We start from the raw sequence: 19,628 nt of genomic DNA, 5'->3' as shown, positions 1-19,628 counted from the left end.
AGAGATCTATTAAAACTTTGTTGTGCTTCACTTCTCAGCTACCAAATAAGGATAAATGAGAGGCCGAAGTCAATGACAAAGATGAATTACGAAACAACTTATCCAATATTTGGATAGTCTTTATTTCTCAACTCATCTCTCTCTAGTCAGCTGCTTGCGATTCGATTCGAACCTTTCTGCTCCTCTTTGCTTTATTGCTGCTCCATCTCGGATCTGATCTGAGCTGCTATTCGCATCTATTCTCGAGGTTCTAACCATTTCTTGTGCATCATTCTTTCTGGATTTCTGCCAATCTCTTTCCTTGTGGATCTCATTCCTGGGTTCGGTAGGTTGATGGCTAAGGGAAGGTCTAGTCTAGTACGGATAGGAATTTAAGACTGGAGGATGCAAGAGAAGCAGATCTTCCTCGGCAAAAGGAAGAGAAGCAGAAGCCAATACAGCGGTGGAAAAGGATGGAATGTTGGACTATGGCCTTGCTTTATGGCAGTTACAAAACACATGAAGTTGAGAAGGGGTCCCGTATCAACCAACAAGCTATCCGTTGACCTATCTTGCCTAGCAAGAAAACGGCTTGCGCCTCACTCAAGCAAGTGCGAACGGGGCATTTTGAAAGTGAAATAACAGATTTTATATTGAATTAGGGCGTTTTATATGCCATCGATCTTCAGGTAACTCATTCACTGGATGAGAGAAAGTTCACGCTCCCTATCCCTAGTAGAAATTGATTACAAAACTGCCGCAGGCAAGATAAATATAAGTACAGGAGAGGAAATAGGAATGAATTAAAGAAAGTAGGACAGGTAAGCACTAGAGTAGAGGATGCATCCATAGAAAGCGGCAAGTTAGAATATTGATATTTATTTCCACACCATAAACAAAGTAACATAATGTGTGAAATAAACTTACAGGGGCGATCTTCCTATGCGATAGATTAGTTGGGCATATACGAAAATATGCAAACCAGGTTTCTTTCCTTTGTCTAGATTTTTTGTGTTCGAGCAATTTGGATTTCCAGCTGGGACTTCAACCGCAGTCTTGCCATTCTTTTTAATCACTGGTTCAATATTTAGATATCCCCGGATGTTCAACTTCAAGGCTAGGGTGGAGATGCTCCATTAGTGAAAGACCGATCTTCCCATACCAATCATCTTCCTCGCCCACTCAATGAATCCATCCTCGATTGAACTAGGGCTTCGCTTCGCTATTGCCTCTCCTGCCTTGTGTAGTGCCCTCTGGGGACTGCTCTAGTTCCCCAGATCTTAGCCAAATCAGTCAAGTTCAATGCTAAGGATTGAGGGTGACCAGTGGTCTTATGTGCATTCGGAAGAACCAACCTATACTAACATATAAGACCGAAGGGACAGACTCCTTTCCGAATGGTCTATGGGGCAGAAGCTATAATCCTCACTTTTTCCTAGCGTCTAGACACCACCTATTAGTAGTAAATCAAGAAAGCATTTAACCATCGTCTGCGTGCATCAATTATTGCTGCTTTCCGAAGATAGACTGAATGCTGAATGAAGAGAAGACTTATCTCCCGCCGTTGCTCGAGCCCGAGCTGCCGCTGTAGTGCAATGGGTCTTTCAAGGATCGAATTGGGCGTGATCTGGCCTTCATCCTCGAGGATATCCTGGACCTTCACATGAACACATTCAACGGGTCGATACCAGCTGCTTTTGGTAACCAGTCTCGGCTCTAGCACCTTGATGCAAGCCAGAATAACCTCACGGGATAAATATTCCCGGGAATAACTGCGTTGGTGAACCAGTTGACACTTGATCTCTCATCAAACAGTTTGGTGGGGCCAATACCTAGGGAGATTGGTCAACTGGAAAATAAGGAATTGCTAATTTAGAGACAGAATGGTCTTAGTGGAAGCATTCCAGAAGAGATTGGTAACCTGAAGCTGCTAAAAGTTCTTCAACTCCCCGGATGCAAGTTCACAGGCACCATCCCTTGGTCAATTGGTGGTCTCAAAAGAAGGAACTTTATATATCAGAGAACTACTTCAATGCTGAACTGCCAACATCTGTCGGTGAGCTGGGCAATCTAACTCGGCTGTTTGCAAAGGTGCTGGGCTCAGTGGGAGCATACCAAAAGAGCTTAGTAACTGCAAGAAGCTTACGCTCAAAAATCTGTCCGTCCCTTCAATGCCTTCACAGGCTCTATCCCTGAAGAACTTGCAGATTTAGAAGCTATTGCCACAATTTTCGTTGAAGGGAACAAACTTACGGGTCATATTCCAGATTGGATACGGAACAGGGCGAGTGTTCGATCCATATCTCTTGCAGAAAACATGTTCCGTGGGCCTCTGCCAGCGCTGCCATTGCAGCATCTTGTTAGTTTCTCTGCAGAAACCAACCAGCTCTCAGGTTCTATTCTATCCCAGCCGAGATATGTCAAGCCAACTCTCTGCAGTCACTCATATTGCACAATAACAATCTGACTGGGAGTATTCTAGAGACATTCATTTAAAGGATGCAAGAACCTCACAGAGCTGAACTTGCTAGGTAACCGTCTTAATGGTGAGATACCAGATTACTTGGCTGAGCTACCGCATAGATAGTAAAACTGGAATTGTCCCAAAACAATTTCACGGGAATGCAGCCTGACAAGTTGTGGGAGTCATCAACCATTTTGGAGATCTTATTCTAACCTTGTTCTATTGCTCTTTCTCAATGGTATTTCGGAGTGCTAGACCTCATTCTCTTTGATACGCTTATTCAATTGTTTCTTACGAAACCTTACGTTACTTTAATTCGATCCACGCGTAGCGCCTTTACTTTATTCTCTTTGAGAACTTTGAAAAGCCAAAGCACCCCGCAACTTCGAATTCGAAAAGAATGCTAAAACACCTGTTCAGTAAGAACAGCTAGCTTGAACCAACCCATTCGGACTGTACCACTTTATAATCCACCACTCTACGCTGATTGACAAAAATCATCTTTTCGGGAAGCGGAGAACTCATCTCAACACAAAGTCTGGCAAAGGATAACCTCTCCTGAGTAGCTGTCAACGATCAGTGAATCAAGGCGATCCGCAGTGAGAAAGCTCACAGTAGAATGCTACTGTAGGCCGGTAATGAGCCCGGTTCGCAGAAAGTAGAAGCTGGAAATGGCTTCCCCTCACACTTTCATATAAATCTTAGCTCTAGCACAACGACCTATGAAACTACTACTTTGCTTTGATTTGAGTACAGAGCCCTTCCTATTTTAGAACTGCAAGTCCTTCGCGCTTCGGAAAAACCTTTGGACTCACCCACCTGCTCACTTACTTTTATGCACCGGAACAAAAGCATTATGCTAAGTGCTAAGTCAGCCTCTTTGAAGTAAGTTCTGAAGCAGAAGCTGGCTAGTGGAGTCAGTTGACCCAGTGCTTTCCTGAGTGTTTATCTTCAATATTGTATCAAGTTGCTTTTTCTTTCCTTTGGCTTGCTTCTCTTAACCTTCTTCACGCCTCCACTCTGCAACGCAATGTTTTAGATCCATCTATAATGAAACGATAAAGTTTGACGGCTTCAAAAAAGTTTCGATTGAAAGAAGCCCACATACCCGCTCTTCTTTCCCGCACCTACCTTTCCAAGTAAAGTACCTAGAGAAGAAGGAAGGCGGTGACACCTTTCCAAGTAAAGTACCTAGAGAAGGCAGGTGGGCCTCGCCTTCTTTCTGTAAAAGAAAAAAAAAAAAGCTACTCTACTACAGACAACGCTGCTCAAAAGAACTCAATTTCTCCACCTCTCATTTTAGTCAAAATCAAAAGAAAGGAGAAGGATCCGGAGCAGGGTCACTCCCATCATCCCCCCCGGAATCAGAATCAGAATAACTTTTGCGCTTCCTTGACTCGGGCGGGCCTTCGGAGGTTCCTACTTTCCTTCCCCGCCCCCGGACAATTTTCTTCCCCCGTGCTCCCCGCTGAGTCGCCTCCTCCTGATTGAGGGGCATCAGGCTCGAGCATCGGGATCGGGGGTGTCGGGCTCACCGCGCGCCGCGTGCCCATATTTCCTTAGCAGATTATCGAATCGATCTCTACCCAAAACTCGCTGTGTGACTCGTCCCGTACAAACTGAACCCAGGTTTCTTGTAGAAGCGGTAGCTCCGCCCCCTCTGGCAGGACGTTATCTACAAGTTCCCTTGGCGTAGTCCCGGCTTCTACTAAAGATTGCTCCTCCCCGGCCCGCCTATAAATCCTTTCTATTCTCTCTGCCAAATCAGATTAAATGGATTCCGGATCAGCGGGGGGGACAGGTGCGTCATCCCCTTTGTGGGAGAAGAACCTTCTGTTCTGAATATGAATAGTAGTCCTCCTAGAATCCAAGGCATTTCGTCGGAATACATCCTGTCTTTTCACCTTTGTAGTCCTATGCATAGTAAGTACTATAGCCCCAATCATAGCTACTAATAAAATCAGACTAGAAACCAAAAACCAGACGGAATAGTAGGTATAAAGTAAATTGCCCAATGTTTCCAAATTAGTCCAACTTCGTACCTTTCCGGCATAAACCGTATATTTCAGAGAGGTCGTATTTCTGTGGGTTGGTAGTAATGGAATGGTTTCATTATCTAAAATGAAGAACATTTCCCACCAAAAGATCAGTCCAATAATACCACTCACTGGTAAATAGCGCAATACTTCTTCGTGAATCTCCGCTATTTGAATATTGAACATCATAACCACGAATAGGAATGAAACGGCAATAGCTCCTATATGAACTACTGGGAAGATCATAGCGGAGAAGTCGAGACCTAACAAAATAAGTAAACCAGAAGTGTCGCAAAAGACTAGGATGGGAAACAAAACGGAATGTACCGGATTTTTAGCACGTACAACCATCAAACCAGAGACCAAAGCAGGGCTCGACAAAACGGAAAGAATCATTGGAATTTCCCATCTTTGAAAGATCTGCTCCCAAAAGAGAAAGGGAGACTTAAAGATCAATATGTGGGTTTGGTTTTTCCAAACAAAAGATAAATATTGGATAAAAATAGAAGTTCAACAATAAAACTTTCCTTCAGTAGGCTCGCTCCCGGTGGAGCCGCCAGCCCGCTCAGAAGTGGATTCGAACCCCCGACACCGTGGTTCGTAGCCACTTCTGAGAAGGAAGTATTGGCTATGCACCCCTTCCCTTGACTAACTAAGTCTGCATATAAGGAGTGCAGAAATTCTATACTGTTCGTATCGCCGTGCAAATTATACGCAATTTGTTTCATTGTAAACCCTTGGCCCTTCCAATTCACGCCCGGAGGAGAATCAAGCCATCGACTGAACACATCAGTAGGAAAAGACTTACTATCATACCACCCACCTATATAGGCTTTTATGAGGAAAAGTCCCATATCTACTCTCTCAGTCCCCTTATCCGGATGTCCTTGAAAAGCAATCATAAGAGGGAAGTGCGCCGCTACAGATTGAGGTCTGAACACTGCTTTCGGCAAGAAAACCCTTCTTTGACTTATGCACTTAGGCAAACAAAGCCTTCAGGGCAGGTTCAATATAATGGTTGTTGCTTGCCTCTCCGCTTATGTCAGCATAGAGGATTTCACTCCAGTCGTAGAAGGAAGCCTTTCTATGAAACAATAAAGACTAACTCGAAGGAGCCAGTTTTGAATAAGGACCTTGTCTTTCAAGCTGGAAGACCAGAACGAGGTAAAGGTGAATCCCTTGACCGAGTGAAGGAGAGCGAGGAAGTAATCAAGTTCGAGCAAAGCTTAACACAAGCAAGTTGAACTTACTTTTAAGTAGACACACTTATTGATTGGAACATGAGAATTCCACGAATTGGTAATTGATAGAATTACTACTTACTGACTCTTTGATGACCGGCTTTGGTCGAGCAACCGCTACATTTCTGGAACGGCAACTGCCTACATAACTACTCTTCCACTTTTCAAGGAAGTTAGTAGTATCAGACCATATGTAGTTCTATGATTGGCTCCTCGTTTTATGCAATTATGAAATGACTCATTTTGATGGAGATTTGTAGCATCATTCAAGTAAATACAAATTGAGATCGTAGAAACATGAGCTTGTGATATAGCTACACCTAATTCCAGACCGGTTAATGCTAGAACTATAAATAAGGGACCAAGATCTCCTAAGAAATAGAAAATATTATTCAGAAATAGCATAGTCCAAGCAAACCCACTTAAAATCTTTACTGAACTATGACCGGCCATCATATTAGCAAATAAACGTATTCCTGAGCTTAATGCACGAAAACAATGAGAGATTAGCTCAAGGAGTACTAAAAAAGGTGCTAATGGCAGTGGGACTCCCGCTGGTAATAAGAAGCTAAAAAAATGAAGCCCATGTCTTTGAAATCCAACGATCGTAATGCCTATAAAAATGGAAAATGAAAGAGCCAAAGTAATGAGAAAATGACTTGTCACTGTGAAGCTAAAGGGTATCATACCCTGGGGATTACGAAATAACGAAAAAGTAAAAGTGACCGAGATGCAAGGGAAAAAACTTGTGTTTCACATTTCCGGAAAGACCACCTATTTGTTCGTTTACCAGGTTCGGCACGAAATCATAAATAAGCTCCACCAAGGATTGAAATGCATTTGGCACTGACTTTCCCCCTCCTTTTTTCGTAACAACAAAAACCAGAAGTAGGACCAAACCGAGAGTGAGTAGCATAGACAAGGATAGATTTGTGAATGAGACATAGTACTTGCCAATATTCAGATCCAGAATTGGGTGAATTCCAAATTGATCCAATGGGCTTTCTGTTACTGGTCCGCCGCCTCCAGGGATAATGATTGAGCCGTTATTTACTATCTCGCCGTTCCTTTCCATCTCATCGTACAGATCTCTTAGAGGCTGACCCAATCGACTTGCTTCTACCCCATGCGCTCGTATATCATCATATATTTCGGAAAAGCTGTGCCCAGCCTCGCGTTGGGGAAAGAGTAACCGTTGGCGGAAATCGCGTAGAACCTCACGGTCTTGAATGCTCCTTCCAATTGAAGATAAATATCTGTCTATTCGTAGGAGTATACAGACCCCTCTGGTTGCCTCTCTTGAAACTGGAGGGTATTCTTCTTCATATTCATAATAATCAGGTAAACTTAAATTACGAATTGGCACCATATTAGCCAATATTCTATTTCTTCTCTTCATATCAGTGGAACTCCATCTAGTCATCATCATCATGGAGTAACTATATAAAATCAAATACAATCTGCTCCCAAAAGAGACTTGGTTCTACCCAACGAAATCTTTTCATGAGCGGTAGAGTAGACTGAACACCCACACAATCTCGATTTGACAATTTCAGAAATGGAAGAATTTACCAATGAGACCGTCTACAGCAGAGAGGCTACCAGGACACGACCTTTCGCACAATGGAAATGGTACTACTGTGTCCCTAAGGGCCCCTCCTTTTCAGAGAGAACTGAATCAGAACATCTTTCTCTATGAAAATGGGAGAGTAAAAAGGGAACCGAAAACATTGATGTGAGAGCAATGATGAATCGAGCCGCATCACATCAACTAGAGAACTTAACATACGAGTTTTCTATCAAAACTATTACCCATCAATCTCTATCCTCGGGATAGAATCCAGCTCACGGCGTACCTGATAACTACGCTTATATACGTCAATTCATGGGAAGATGCTTACAGGAACTTCCAACTACTCACTTTGAGCAGGCATGTTACGAAGCTGGCTGAACTAAGCCCAAGTTCGGTAAGGCGTAAAGTAAGTGCGAACCCGAAGCGTGGGTAGAGTTGGAAAGAAGCGTAAAGCTGTGTTGGTTCGATCGAAACATAGAAACCGCTTTCATGGTTGCCTCCTAGTGGTTTCGCCAACGAGAACGCAGGCTTAAAAACTTTATGCTTTCTTTTATCCAACAGCGATTCAGTATAAGAATACCAAGCCAAGCGCAGACGATCCGGGGAATTTCCAACTATTTCTTTCTTGAGAAGTGCGGAGAACACCCCGGAGTAGATGAACTCATTGCAGATACATTGCAACTTTATATGGGACCGATCTACTTAACACACTACAACACTACACTATCTATATATAGGTATATCGTAAGCGGTAACCTTCCTCAAACGTTTTATTATCCTTAGGTGAACTTTTCTCTATCTATATGGGCGTAGGCAGTCATAGTGGGTCTGTGAAAGTCAACAATATGGATGGCATAATAGGCAATGGTTGCGTACTAGATTGGTGGTCTTATACTTAAAAGCAGTTTGCTCTGATTCAAAGCAGGCGAAGTAGTTTCAGTGGTCTCATACTTGTGGTAACTCTCTTCATTTGTTGGTGCTCGGTGGTTGGCAAAAGCGCCTTCTGAAGAGTCGTACCCACGACCCATCACCCTTTGGAATAGATCCTCAGGCCCATCGCACGGCGAACTACCTAAAGCTTAGAGAGTTTGCAAGGAAAGGAGATAGACTGACTATCAGCGACTAGCTACAGGAAAGAGATTCGGGTTGTTAGGCAAAGTTGGGAGAGAAGTAAGAAATCGGTGATAGAAGTAGTGCTCGAGATATAAGGATAGGTCACAGGAATAGGAATATGGATAGCTCTCTCTCTAGTTTGAAGAAGGATAGCTGGCTGGGAGAGTAGAACTAGTTAAAGCGCTGGCTCTGGTCAGAAGAAAGAACTTACTGTTGTACTGTAGTATGGTAATAAAAAACATTGTAAAGGAAAAACTTATCTTGTTCCGCACTGAACTTCTATTATTACAAGAAAACGGAACTTGTTGAGCTACAGACAAAAGTTTTACTTCACAGGTACTCCTCTGATACTAAATCGGCTAACGCCTACAGGAAGAAGCTGTTTCGGCAGCTGTACTCTCAAAAGTAACCAGCTATTTCCTTTTTTTCATTCACCCAGTACAGGTTTGTTTGAGAAAGGAAAGGCAGTTCCCTCTTTTGTTTAAGAAAGGCAAGGCTGTTCTGTCCTAAGTTACAGGCTCTAACATTGGTTTCGTCGGCTGGCTACTTTGAAGCAAGGGCTGCAGAGTCAAGTTAGGCGCAAGGCATGGTTGGTTGGGGACCAATAAATACTACCACATCCTGGGACACCGGAAGCTAAACCATCACCAGACCCAGAAAGGAAACGGGTCAATCAAGTCACTTATTTTCTCTAGATAAGGATGGTGCTTTCACCAGTTTATTTGGATAAGGCCATGGTTTTTAGAAGTTCAACACTTAAGCCATTCTCTGGAAACGACATCAACGGAGATTCTCGAGAAACGAGGAATGATGGCTAGCGGCACCAAAACATGAAAGGAATCGAGATCGGAGGTATTTCTACTCGGCCTTCTTCTCTGCCCTGCCCTCTTCTCAGGGAACATTCCTATCCTGGCCATTGATTCGATCAGTTTGAGAACGAAAGAAGAAAGCAATCCTCGCATACGTTTAAATACGATATATTACTAGTTTGACGAGCAAGATTCCAACAAGGCACTCGTTTTTACGAGTAAGATTCCAACAAGGCACCCGGAAACCCTGACTTCATTCTGACACGGACTTAACCATGCCCTACTACCGAACCTATCTCTAGCTTCTGGATACGAAGACAGAAAGAGAACCCATTTGTCTTTAAGAGAAACGCTTCAAAGCGGAAAGAGTGGGGAAGTGGAGTTGCCACGACGATCTAGATGGAAGTTTCCAGATTTCAAGGTAAGAAGTCGAGCCAGACTCTTTGCTAAAGCAATTAATTGGTTTTTACAACCTGGCCTCCGCAAGCTAAAGGAATGATACAGGAGACGATTAAGTGGATACTCTACTTCCACCGAAAACCATGGATACCTTGCCACTACCACTACTTCCGCCGACAACCTAGTTTGATCCATTCCTGAAGCAGATGCAGGATGCAGAAAGGATGCTCTATAGATGCACTCGAAGGAGGCACTTTATATCATACTAGGTCAAGCGATTCGTGCACTCGATCCTGGTCGATTGGTTGGGATAGCAGACTTCCTAGTTGGCAAAGTCCTCTCTCAAAAAGGTTTGTAGTATAATGGGCATCACTCATTAAGTGAAGTGTTCCGCCAAAGCATGGAAGTCCATCCAATCCAGACACTTGCCAGTTCCACTACCTTGAAAGGCTATGTATGAATCGCTTCGCTATCCTCCCTGCTCCGAACTCGAAAGAGATCTTTATCACTAGCTAGAAATGTGACAACCGGAAGGAAGGTTCTTACTGAAGTGAGTAGAGCTCTAGCTCTAGTAAGTAGAGTAGCCAGGATCCAGGATCTAGTAAAGAGAAGTATTTCATGACTTTACTTGGGTAAGGGAGTGAGTCACTACTAATGTGACGAACATAAAAAGTTATATTAAATTTTGATATAAAGTCATCGACCTGAAAAGCTTCAATCTAAGTTGCTTCTCCTTAATGCTTCTCTTGATCCGGTGGTCGGCCAGCCCCTATCCCTCGAAACCCTGACAGAACAATGACCTACAAAGGTTACTAATCGAGATTAGGGATCTGCTTCTATTGAATGAATACGCAACTTTCAACCTGCCAGCCAAAGCTAGGAACCGGGCAAGAAACTCCTCCCCAGGAAGACTAGCCTCGGGTTAAAGATAGAGAAAGCCGCCTCGGGATACGAGAATGAAGACTAGCCTCGGGCCTCGGTTATTATGATTTTTATTTGAGTGATTTGAGGTTTGCCGCAGAGAATGAAGCACGGCACTTAGGTGGGACAAGCTTCGACTCGAAGAATAGCATGCAAAGCAATCCGAATAGCCTAGTTGTTGTAATACGAGAAAAAAGAGATGTCATACTTCTGTTTCTCAAGCAATCAATCATCGACTTGCACAAGGGTTTCTTGTTATTCCGGATTTCATGCTAGTCGAAACGAGTCGCACGAAGCACATCTATTCTGATACTCCGGCCCATTCCTCAGGTCAATCCTGAATGCAACGAAGATTGGTACCCCCATCCCATAGGTCAAGTCAAACAAGCCACATGCTTTGTACGCCCACAGAACTAAAGGTTCCAGCACTACACCCCACATTTACTAATAACGATGGGGCAGATCATTCTCGGATCCGGATTGGTCGATAGCAGAAAGAAGCATGTTTTCCATTTCAATACGAGTGCCTGGACTAAATAGTTGGTTTGCTTGGCCCAGAACAAGATGGAAGAGATGCTGATGCTTACTCTGAAATAGCAGGAAGTCCACCAATCATGGGATGGGCGAGACCGCCTAGCCTACCTTTTGCTTGCTCATTCACCTCCTCGCTTTAAAGTAGTTGAAATATCCCACTCAAGAGTCTTGGCTTGGCAAGGAATCTTATCTTTGGGAAATCAAGGATTACGAAGCATATGAATAGATATTGCTCTGTCAGCTTCCGTTCGTGGTAGGACATCCATCCCACCACTCACTCGAGAAAGGAAAGATATGAAGAGGATATTATGATGTACAAGCACCCATAAACGATACAATAAATGATGTACAAAGCTGGAAGAAGCTGGTTGTTAGCATTCTATGATTTTTTATGATTCTTCTTCTCAGGCTTAGCAGTTTGCTCTTTCTTAGAACTATTACTTTCCAAGCGTTGGTTGTTGACCAAAGCAATAGCTCACGTTCCAGCAAGAAGAGGTAGGTGAATAAGCCTAGCCTTCTTTCAGGGGGATGCCAATACCAAGCATGTTAATGCCAAACTAGTATGAGCCCATAGTTGGACTGCTTTTCCCCTAAGCAAACTCCATCCACGCTTCGCGCCTTCTCGTATATCTCTGGAAATTTCTTCAGGGGTCCTACCCTAATAAGAGGGAGATGCTTCGGCATCGGACGAAGAATAGGGGAATGCGACACTTTACACAGCGGCAAGATAAACTTCCATTGCTCCGGAATGTTCAGCATTGTACTACTACGCTTTCTTCCTTACTCCGGCCAACAACATGAGGAGAAGCTGCGTACATCTACACCCTTCCTAATTGCGAATAACGAAGTCCTAGGGAAAGCAACGTTGGAAAAAGTGGTGTAGTTAAAGATAGCCATATTTAGTAATTAAGCCTTTTTTACTTTCTTTCTTCTTTTTCAAAACCAATGAATGCGGTTGGCTTCTCAGAACTCACCTCTCAGGTTCCAGACCTTCCTTGAAGGCACAGTCGAGTAACTAGCGTTCTAAGGCCTGTTTTCCGAATGGAGCACGGCAGTAGGAATTACAGACTTGGGTCTTGGAATGGTAGGTAGGGATTTCATAGGCTGGGTGGTGTGTCGAGAAGCTTACATTCGTCGATCCTGTTTTTCAACTTCATGCATTTGCCTGGACTGCCTCGGTCGGATCGGCATACGTGTTCCAATCTCCTGCAAGTATCCACGCCTCTTTAACGCAACCAGCTATTTGTTTGAGGTCCTTCGGCTCTCTGATTCTCTTTGGTTTTCGCGTAGACGGCTGGGAAGAGGAAGATGATAGGGATGATCAAGACTACCATTACTTATCTGAGATGGATTATAAAGAGATATATCTAGAGATAGAGCGGGCGCGGAAAAGGCGGACATAGGAACTAGGTGAATAAACAAACATATAGCTCTGGTGTTCATTGCGAAGTAGCCTACAAATTAGTATTCATATCCGGCTCTCACTGCTAGGAGTAGATCTGAACCAACGAACGTAGGCTAGGACCTGCATGTAATGTTACAGCCTTGCCAATACTTCCTTTTGATAATGAAATAGCCGAGGACAGGCTGTCTCGGAAGTAAGTGCTTTCATGACATTCCAACTGGTTAACACAACACTATCTTCTTCTTTTTTCAGGAATTGGTATATCGATCAAGTGGAATATGATATATGTGCAAATATGTCATCATCACTGGAATCAGCATAAGATTTGGATTCCATCAACTTGAACCTCTCTATCTTTTTCTTCTGTTCTTTTATTTTAAGCTTCAATAGCTGGAATCTTTCCATTCGTAGTAGTTATGAGCTCCTGCTTAAGGTTCTGGGCTACGAATTCCTTCCTTGGTCCCTTCCTTCGCTAGCCCTGTTCCTAAACCTATTCCTTGCATACGAGCGAGGCCCACGCAAATACTACGTAGGATATGAAATCAAAACTACGATTGATTCCCACGAGCTAAAGGTCAATACGAGCGTTGCACTAGCGAAATCTAAAGGATTTGTGTCCCCTCCTGCTTGTAGTATTGTATTGTCATCCGACAAATTATCTAGTTGTAGGCGTCCGTTCAAAGCGGAAAGAAAGAGCACTGGTCCACGGATAAGCTAAAAGGCAGGATGCAGGTACTGTTATAGAAACTCGGCATGAAACAGGAACTAGGGACAAAGAAGAGAGCCAAATAACAAGTTTAGCAAAAGACCAAGCACCCGCAGGAAAGAGACACAGAGGAAAATGGCATTCATGCAAAGCCAAAAGGTGTAGCTGAACTCCAAACCTAAAGTAGAGGGGACAGTAAGTAGAACCATCCTCCGAGGAAGCACTGGTTCGAGGAAGAATACCAGATCCAGTTGAGGAAGAGGTGGTACTCTGCAGCCAAAGGAGTAGTACTGGGGTTAGCTCTAACCATCTTGTACAGAAGAAGGGATTACGACTAGCCCAGGCAAGGAAGTAACTCAATCTCAAAAGGGCGAGAGTTTGATTCAATTAGAAATCTCAAATCAAGGCAAATCCGTTCATTGAAGGAAGTGAGCTAGCTCCCATCACTTCATCTGCTGCCTGTTCAACTAATCGAATTCACCCTTTATTCCGATTGGAATTCCTTTTATCGAATATCCCTGCTCGTACTTCGAAGTCGGATTGTCCTCCCGGCGGTTGCATCTAACCTGCTCCCAATCTGATCCCTATCCTAGTTCTGGCTCCGGCCCACTTTCATCAGCAGATCCTGCCTTTCCTAAGCTATTTCATTCCAAACATTCCCATAGCATCTTCTTTCCTTGCCAATACAACTAGAGAATCGTAGGCCTCGTACGTGCGTATTGGTTTCTAGCGCAAGGAAGCATATGAACTGCACCGGTAAACCAACCCGTCTCCTACAAGGATTCGCTGTTCCTATCTTTTCCATTGATGTGCAAAAGCACAGGGTGATGCATACAAGTTGGCAGATGCCTTGCTTTGCCTAAGAGCTTATCCGTGTCAATATCCCTAGCTATCCAGATGCCTCCTCTCTTAAACCAAGGCATACTCTATTCGGAACAAATAAACAATACTTGCGAAAAGCGTAGCCTACACGAAAAGCATCGTATCTAGTAGCAAAGGAAAAGAAATGGTTTCTACACCCTCCGGGGTTGACGCCAGGGAAATATGCTTTTTATATTTCTAATGAAATAGCCGAGGATACGATCTGTTTGGAGGGCGTAGTACTAGGTTTGTTTTATCCTGGTTAACCTTTCCGTTGTTGCCGTGCCTTGCCCCAAAAGGAAGGTTCCGCTCAGTTATAGTTGAATTAAAAAGTAGTACTTTCGCCTATATGTGTTCCTAACTTTTTTGCAATGGGTGACCCACTTCCTTTTCCAAAGCTTAGTGAAAATGCTATTCATTGATTTCCCCGCTATATGAGATCAACTTTTTAAAATCCATCATCTACTTTCCGAAGGGAAATCGGGTTTACTACTTTTGCCCATATATGAGAATGATCCTAACTTTGTTAAAAGGAGAGCCTAGCATTGGTACCGTGCCCCTTTGCCTTTGTTAGAGGGATAGGAGCAGAACCGGAGACATGGGACTGGATTCGATTAGTATTGCGCTCGTAAAAGGAATAGGAAGGAATAAACCTCAGATGAAAAGGAATATCTCTACTCTAGCGCTCACTACGTTCTCTAGCGTTATTATTGGCGAAAGAAGGTGAGCCTCTAGGTGCGGAGCCTGTATATACGTAATTAGATCGATCTATGAACAAAGGAAAGAGTCAGTCCGGAAAATCTCATATTGGCGTACCTGATAACAACGCTCATATACGTCAATTCAAGGAAAGGATGCTGCTCTGGCTCGTAGGAACGAATGCTTAGGATAGGAATCGCGCTAGGGGATGATTCGGTTGGGATAACTGATCATGGGGATAGCCTTGCCATACCAATCATTACCCGGTATGGAGGGGGAAAGCATCCAATTGTATATTCCTTACTCCTGGATTCGATTAGGCTGGTTTAAAAGAGAAACCCACCCTAAAGCCGAGCCGAAACCTTTTAACGGGATAAAGGTACCCTTTAACGGATGCCGAGGAATGGATATCGATGGATGAACTACAGTTAGTTACGAGGATAGTAGGATAAAGGCTAGGGGTAGTAGGCTAGGCGAACAGACGCATTGGGATTGGAATGAACTGCACCATCATTTTGGCATGATTCAGATCTCTTACCTGAGGAAGAACTAACTTCTATCCGTATTGGAGCATCAATTCACTGACTTCTATGCGAGGCGAGGAATACTTTCTTCGGGGAAGAGAGGAACGAAAGCATAGAAAATCGATAAACAGAAATGAGTAGTTGACACGGGAGACTAATTGCTTCAGCCTAGTCCAGAGTTTTCTACAAGCCGAGTAAAGTGTTCCTTTTGCCAATAACAACCATTGCTAAAAGCAGGTGCCTTTCCCCAAGGATACCGTCAACCGATTAAACCTTTGCTAATGGTGGAATTGCCAAACCTTTGCCCATGCCGAAAAAGAAGCCAAGTCCGATTCAATAATTACCTTTCTTTTGTCTCTATCTTTGGACTGAATCAGAAGAAAAGCAAGGCTAAAGGAAAGGAAGCAGGCCAGGTTGGAGAAACTGGTTCTGGTCCGGAGCTCGGGGATAGCTCCTCCCCTATGATCTCTGTTCTCTAGTGCTTTGCCTCCCAAGGGTCAGATACTTCTTGGGCTTGAGCAACAGGAGAGGACTCGTTTTCCTTCTTAGCAACAGGCCGTGGTTTTCCAAGAAAGGGTCTGGATCGCATCCGTTGGGAAAGGTCGAACTACCGGTATTAAGCACTGCCTTCTCTACCGGAGAATCACCCGCGGAAGAGATATCAGCTCCGGTATAGTTGTACCTTACTAGAGAGACACGCCACTCCAGCACTCTCACTCTTTAGAAGAAGAGACAAGAAGAGCATTGTACCAATTCGAGAAATCAAGCTCATTCGAATACTGGAGGGATGTACTACACTACAGGCAAACAGATCTCATGTAATGAACGCGTACGAAGCACTATAAGTTAAGTGAAGTTTCATTCATAGCTTTCTCTGGTTTCTTGGTGGATATGTCTCCAGGTCTAAGGGAAGGCAAGGCTTCTTTCTATCTTTGCTTGGGAATACCATTCCTGCTTCTCCATTTCTCATAAGAGCATTCCTGGCCTGCTTCCTTGATCATAGCTTTGGAAAGGAAAGTCAATCAAAGTCAAGGGAAAGTAAAGTACCTTAGCAGGATAAATGACATTTGATTTGCTATTGCCAAAATCTCTGCTGCTCAGTTTCTTCCTTGTAGAAGGAAGTATGAGTATTCCAAAGAGGGATTAGAGATTCCAGTTTCTTGGTAAGGCATCTTCAAGTCATCTTTGCTTTGTGTATGCATGCATGGGCATAAAGAGAGCCTGAATTACGCATATAGCAACAGAAAAGTAGAAAAATGGGAAGTCGGAATAGCATCTGATCGGAAAAGACTAAATTAGTAGGACGTAAAGCTCGGCTCGTACAGTATAAAACGGATAGGAAGTGAAGACAAAGAGCCTGGCTTTATGCTCAGCCCCCACTAGCATCCCACCCAAGACTAATGAACGGGAGGAGGCCTATGTTACCCATATATCGATGTCCTTTTTTTCTTACTAATGTATGCATGTTTCTCTTACTTTTACTCCTTTCCAACATAAAGTAACTCATCTCACTTTCTTGAATTGAATGTTAACCTATGTTATTAATGTGCATGTACTCGCGTTGATAGTCCTTACTACTAATATTAATATAAGGTCTTCCCCCAGTTCTGAAGTTCTGGTACTAAATTAAATGCCCTAACACTATTTCTCAAACCAGAGTGAACTACTCCATCCACGTGTTCAATCAAAGGAACTGAGACATTGCTTGATAGAAGAAAAAGACTTTTGAGTTAGCGAAAAGAAAATCCTCCTCAACGGATCAAACAATACTACCGTACCCGCCGACGCCGAAGTAATATCGATCGAACCTATTCCACTCGCACTGACACTATAGAGAGCTTCCACCTTTCAAGCTGTCTTGCCTTTACCCTGAGAAGTAGCACTTGGGGCCTCACGGATGAGAATCCAATTTCCACAAAATTGCATTGTTTGCTTTTTCACATACATAAGCCTAGGGCACGAGGAGATAGGGACGATACCCTGCGCACCCTCTCTAAAGCAGTGAACTCGATAGCGCAATTCCTGTTTTTTTTGTTTTCTCTCTCTTCTATTTTGAATATTAAAATATGCTCTTTGGAGCCGGGAAATAAGATCGGTACTTGAATAAAGAGATATAGATAGAGATAGTAAGTTTTCCATTCATTTAGGTTGGCGGAAGGATAGCGATTTTTTTCATACAGCTCGGGACAACCATTATTACAGGGGTCAAAGACCAACGAATGGCTTGGGTACTACTTTCATCACTTATTGCTAGGATAGGACTTTCCTTACCAGAAAAACAAGGCGCGAAGCGATGCCGCCCTCTTGGTTTTGATTTCCTCACAAGTATACTTTTCCGGGAAAAAGAGATTCATACAACTTCCTTTCTGCCTCCACCTTACTCACCGGCTCTCGCTTGTCAGTTTGGCTTTGTGAATTTGAAATACCCTCTCTCCTCGCTTCTAGGCTAGGGATTGGCTCGTATCCTGGTTGAGAAGAAGCAGTTTTCAAGCTTGACTTTTCTTGTAATAAATGATAGAGCAGAGCACTCGCTCGTCAACTCGCTACTCTCTCCCCTTCTACTTGTCTAGGCTTCATACCCGAAAGATCAACTGGCGCAAGCACATTCTTGAAAGATAAGGCCAGAGAATAGTAGGTATAGCGCTGTTGTAGGTTAAAAGGAGGAAGAAATAGCTGTACGAGTTGCAGAGCTGGTGACAAGTGCCACTGTACGCTAGAAAGAATGAGTCCCTAACAAAGTAAAAAAAGATAGGTCGAAATGCCTGTATTCCTACTGGAAAAGTGCGTGATGGTTACTCTTTATCATTGGCATACTTGCATTCCTTTCCCCAACTATCCGAGTTTGGGTTTCCTACCAGTCCTTTCCCTTCGCCAGTCTTAGACAGTTCGCTTACCCGATAGGCTTGGCAATTCCACTACTTTAAGTTGGGATTTTTTCATGTATCTTTCCTTTTGTCCTCGAAAGCCTGTCTTCCCCGAGAAGACAGTCTTCCTCTATAAAACAACAACATTAGTGGATATAGACTAGGCTAAGGGACGGACTTCATCTCTGTTCTTACCCAAGGAAACTGGGTATCGGGGCGGTATAGTATAGTATAGGAAAGGAGTAGATCTGCCAGTATCTGCCTTCTGTTTGGGGCGCCAGGTCGAATACGTCAAATAAAAGACAAAGTGTGGAACAGCAGATCTAGTTTCTTGGCATGTTGATCGATCAACCCTTTTGCGGGTCTATAGTGCCAGGGCTCTCTTATAGACTTATAGATGGGTTTCTTGCTTTGGAGGCAGGCTATTGGAGTGCGAGGGTTAGCCAGTTAGTTCTTTCTTATTTGAGGTAAGGTGATCCGCTATAGGCTATAGGACGAGAACGGGAATATGCAAATATACGAGTGCCAGACCCGATAAAATATACGAGTGCAAACGCGCCCTCCATGATCATTGCAAGGTTTAGAGCAGTTAATAAGCCAAGCCACCAGCATCCAAAATAAGTAGCGAAGGATATTAATATGATTGCTTAGCACGGCTCACGCACGTTGCTATACATCAAAAAAGCTTCTTCGTCTGTCTGTCAGCAGCGTATACAAAGGCTGCATGATAAACCTATCATTATCCATCTCACGAACCCACCCTTGGGACGAACTCACTCCTGGTTCTCAAGCTTCCTGTTTCTAAATCGAGGAAACAGATACCAACCAAGTCGTAGACTTACCACTTGAGTATGCTCATACAGCCAAACCTTTTGATTGCAAACATTAGTAGTTAAAGCCATACTGTAATCACCCACCAACAATACAGGACGGAAAAAAACAAACTTACTGCATTTTCTTACCAGCAAAGCAAAATGCGGCCCAAGCAGCGTAGGCTTGTGAATCTTCTCATCCGCCATAAAGTCTTGCACACACTTACCCATAGCATAAACTGAGTTCAACAGGTTGTCACCAACAGACTGCCCCCATGCATACTCCACAACCCTTCAAGATCACCAACATAATCCCAGAAAAACATTTGAACAACGTACCGGACGAAAGGTAAGTGCGAAGGGCGAAGTTGCGAAGGAATAGTTGTTACTACTCTTAGTTTAGTTTAGTACCCACGGTCCATTTGATCATTTGCTGCGGTACCAAAGTTCAATCGTCATCTTCAGTTGAAAGAGTACACATTATATTGAGTACCTCCCTATCTTCGATCTCTCTTGTAAGAAATCCTACGCATCCCTCCCTTGTCAGAAAATAAATAGGAATATGAGCCTGTACTCACTCACGCTGCCGGAGTACTTTTTGAGTTGAGGGTAACGTAGTAAAAATCCTTTATTTCTGGGGATTTGCCTTTTCTTTCAAAATGAATTTATGCTTAGTCTAAAATTGGTA

The 19,628-nt window shown here is 43.5% G+C and overlaps 1 protein-coding gene and 1 pseudogene across 2 annotated transcripts in view; both read right to left on the bottom strand.

The window, feature by feature from the left end:
• Positions 1-4,903, bottom strand: part of LOC118475658 (NADH-ubiquinone oxidoreductase chain 6) — a 27,339-nt gene extending 22,436 nt beyond the window's left edge. The window contains exon 1 of the mRNA XM_035963910.1: positions 1-4,903. This exon is cut by the window's left edge and continues 22,436 nt beyond it. Within this exon, the coding sequence (XP_035819803.1) occupies positions 4,213-4,875 (663 nt within the window). The 5' untranslated portion in view covers positions 4,876-4,903 and the 3' untranslated portion in view covers positions 1-4,212.
• The window catches only part of LOC118475657 (ATP synthase subunit a-like), a 42,064-nt pseudogene extending 22,436 nt beyond the window's left edge, over positions 1-19,628 (bottom strand). Inside the window, exon 1 of the transcript XR_004855054.1 lies at positions 1-19,628. This exon is cut by the window's left edge and continues 22,436 nt beyond it. The product of XR_004855054.1 is annotated as an ATP synthase subunit a-like (transcript).

The sequence above is a fragment of the Zea mays genome, unplaced genomic scaffold, assembly GCF_902167145.1.
Source record: "Zea mays cultivar B73 unplaced genomic scaffold, Zm-B73-REFERENCE-NAM-5.0 scaffold_54, whole genome shotgun sequence".
Classification (NCBI taxonomy): Eukaryota; Viridiplantae; Streptophyta; class Magnoliopsida; order Poales; family Poaceae; genus Zea; species Zea mays.
Note: the sequence above shows the minus strand (reverse complement) of the source record. Positions and strands in the feature narration are given on the sequence as shown.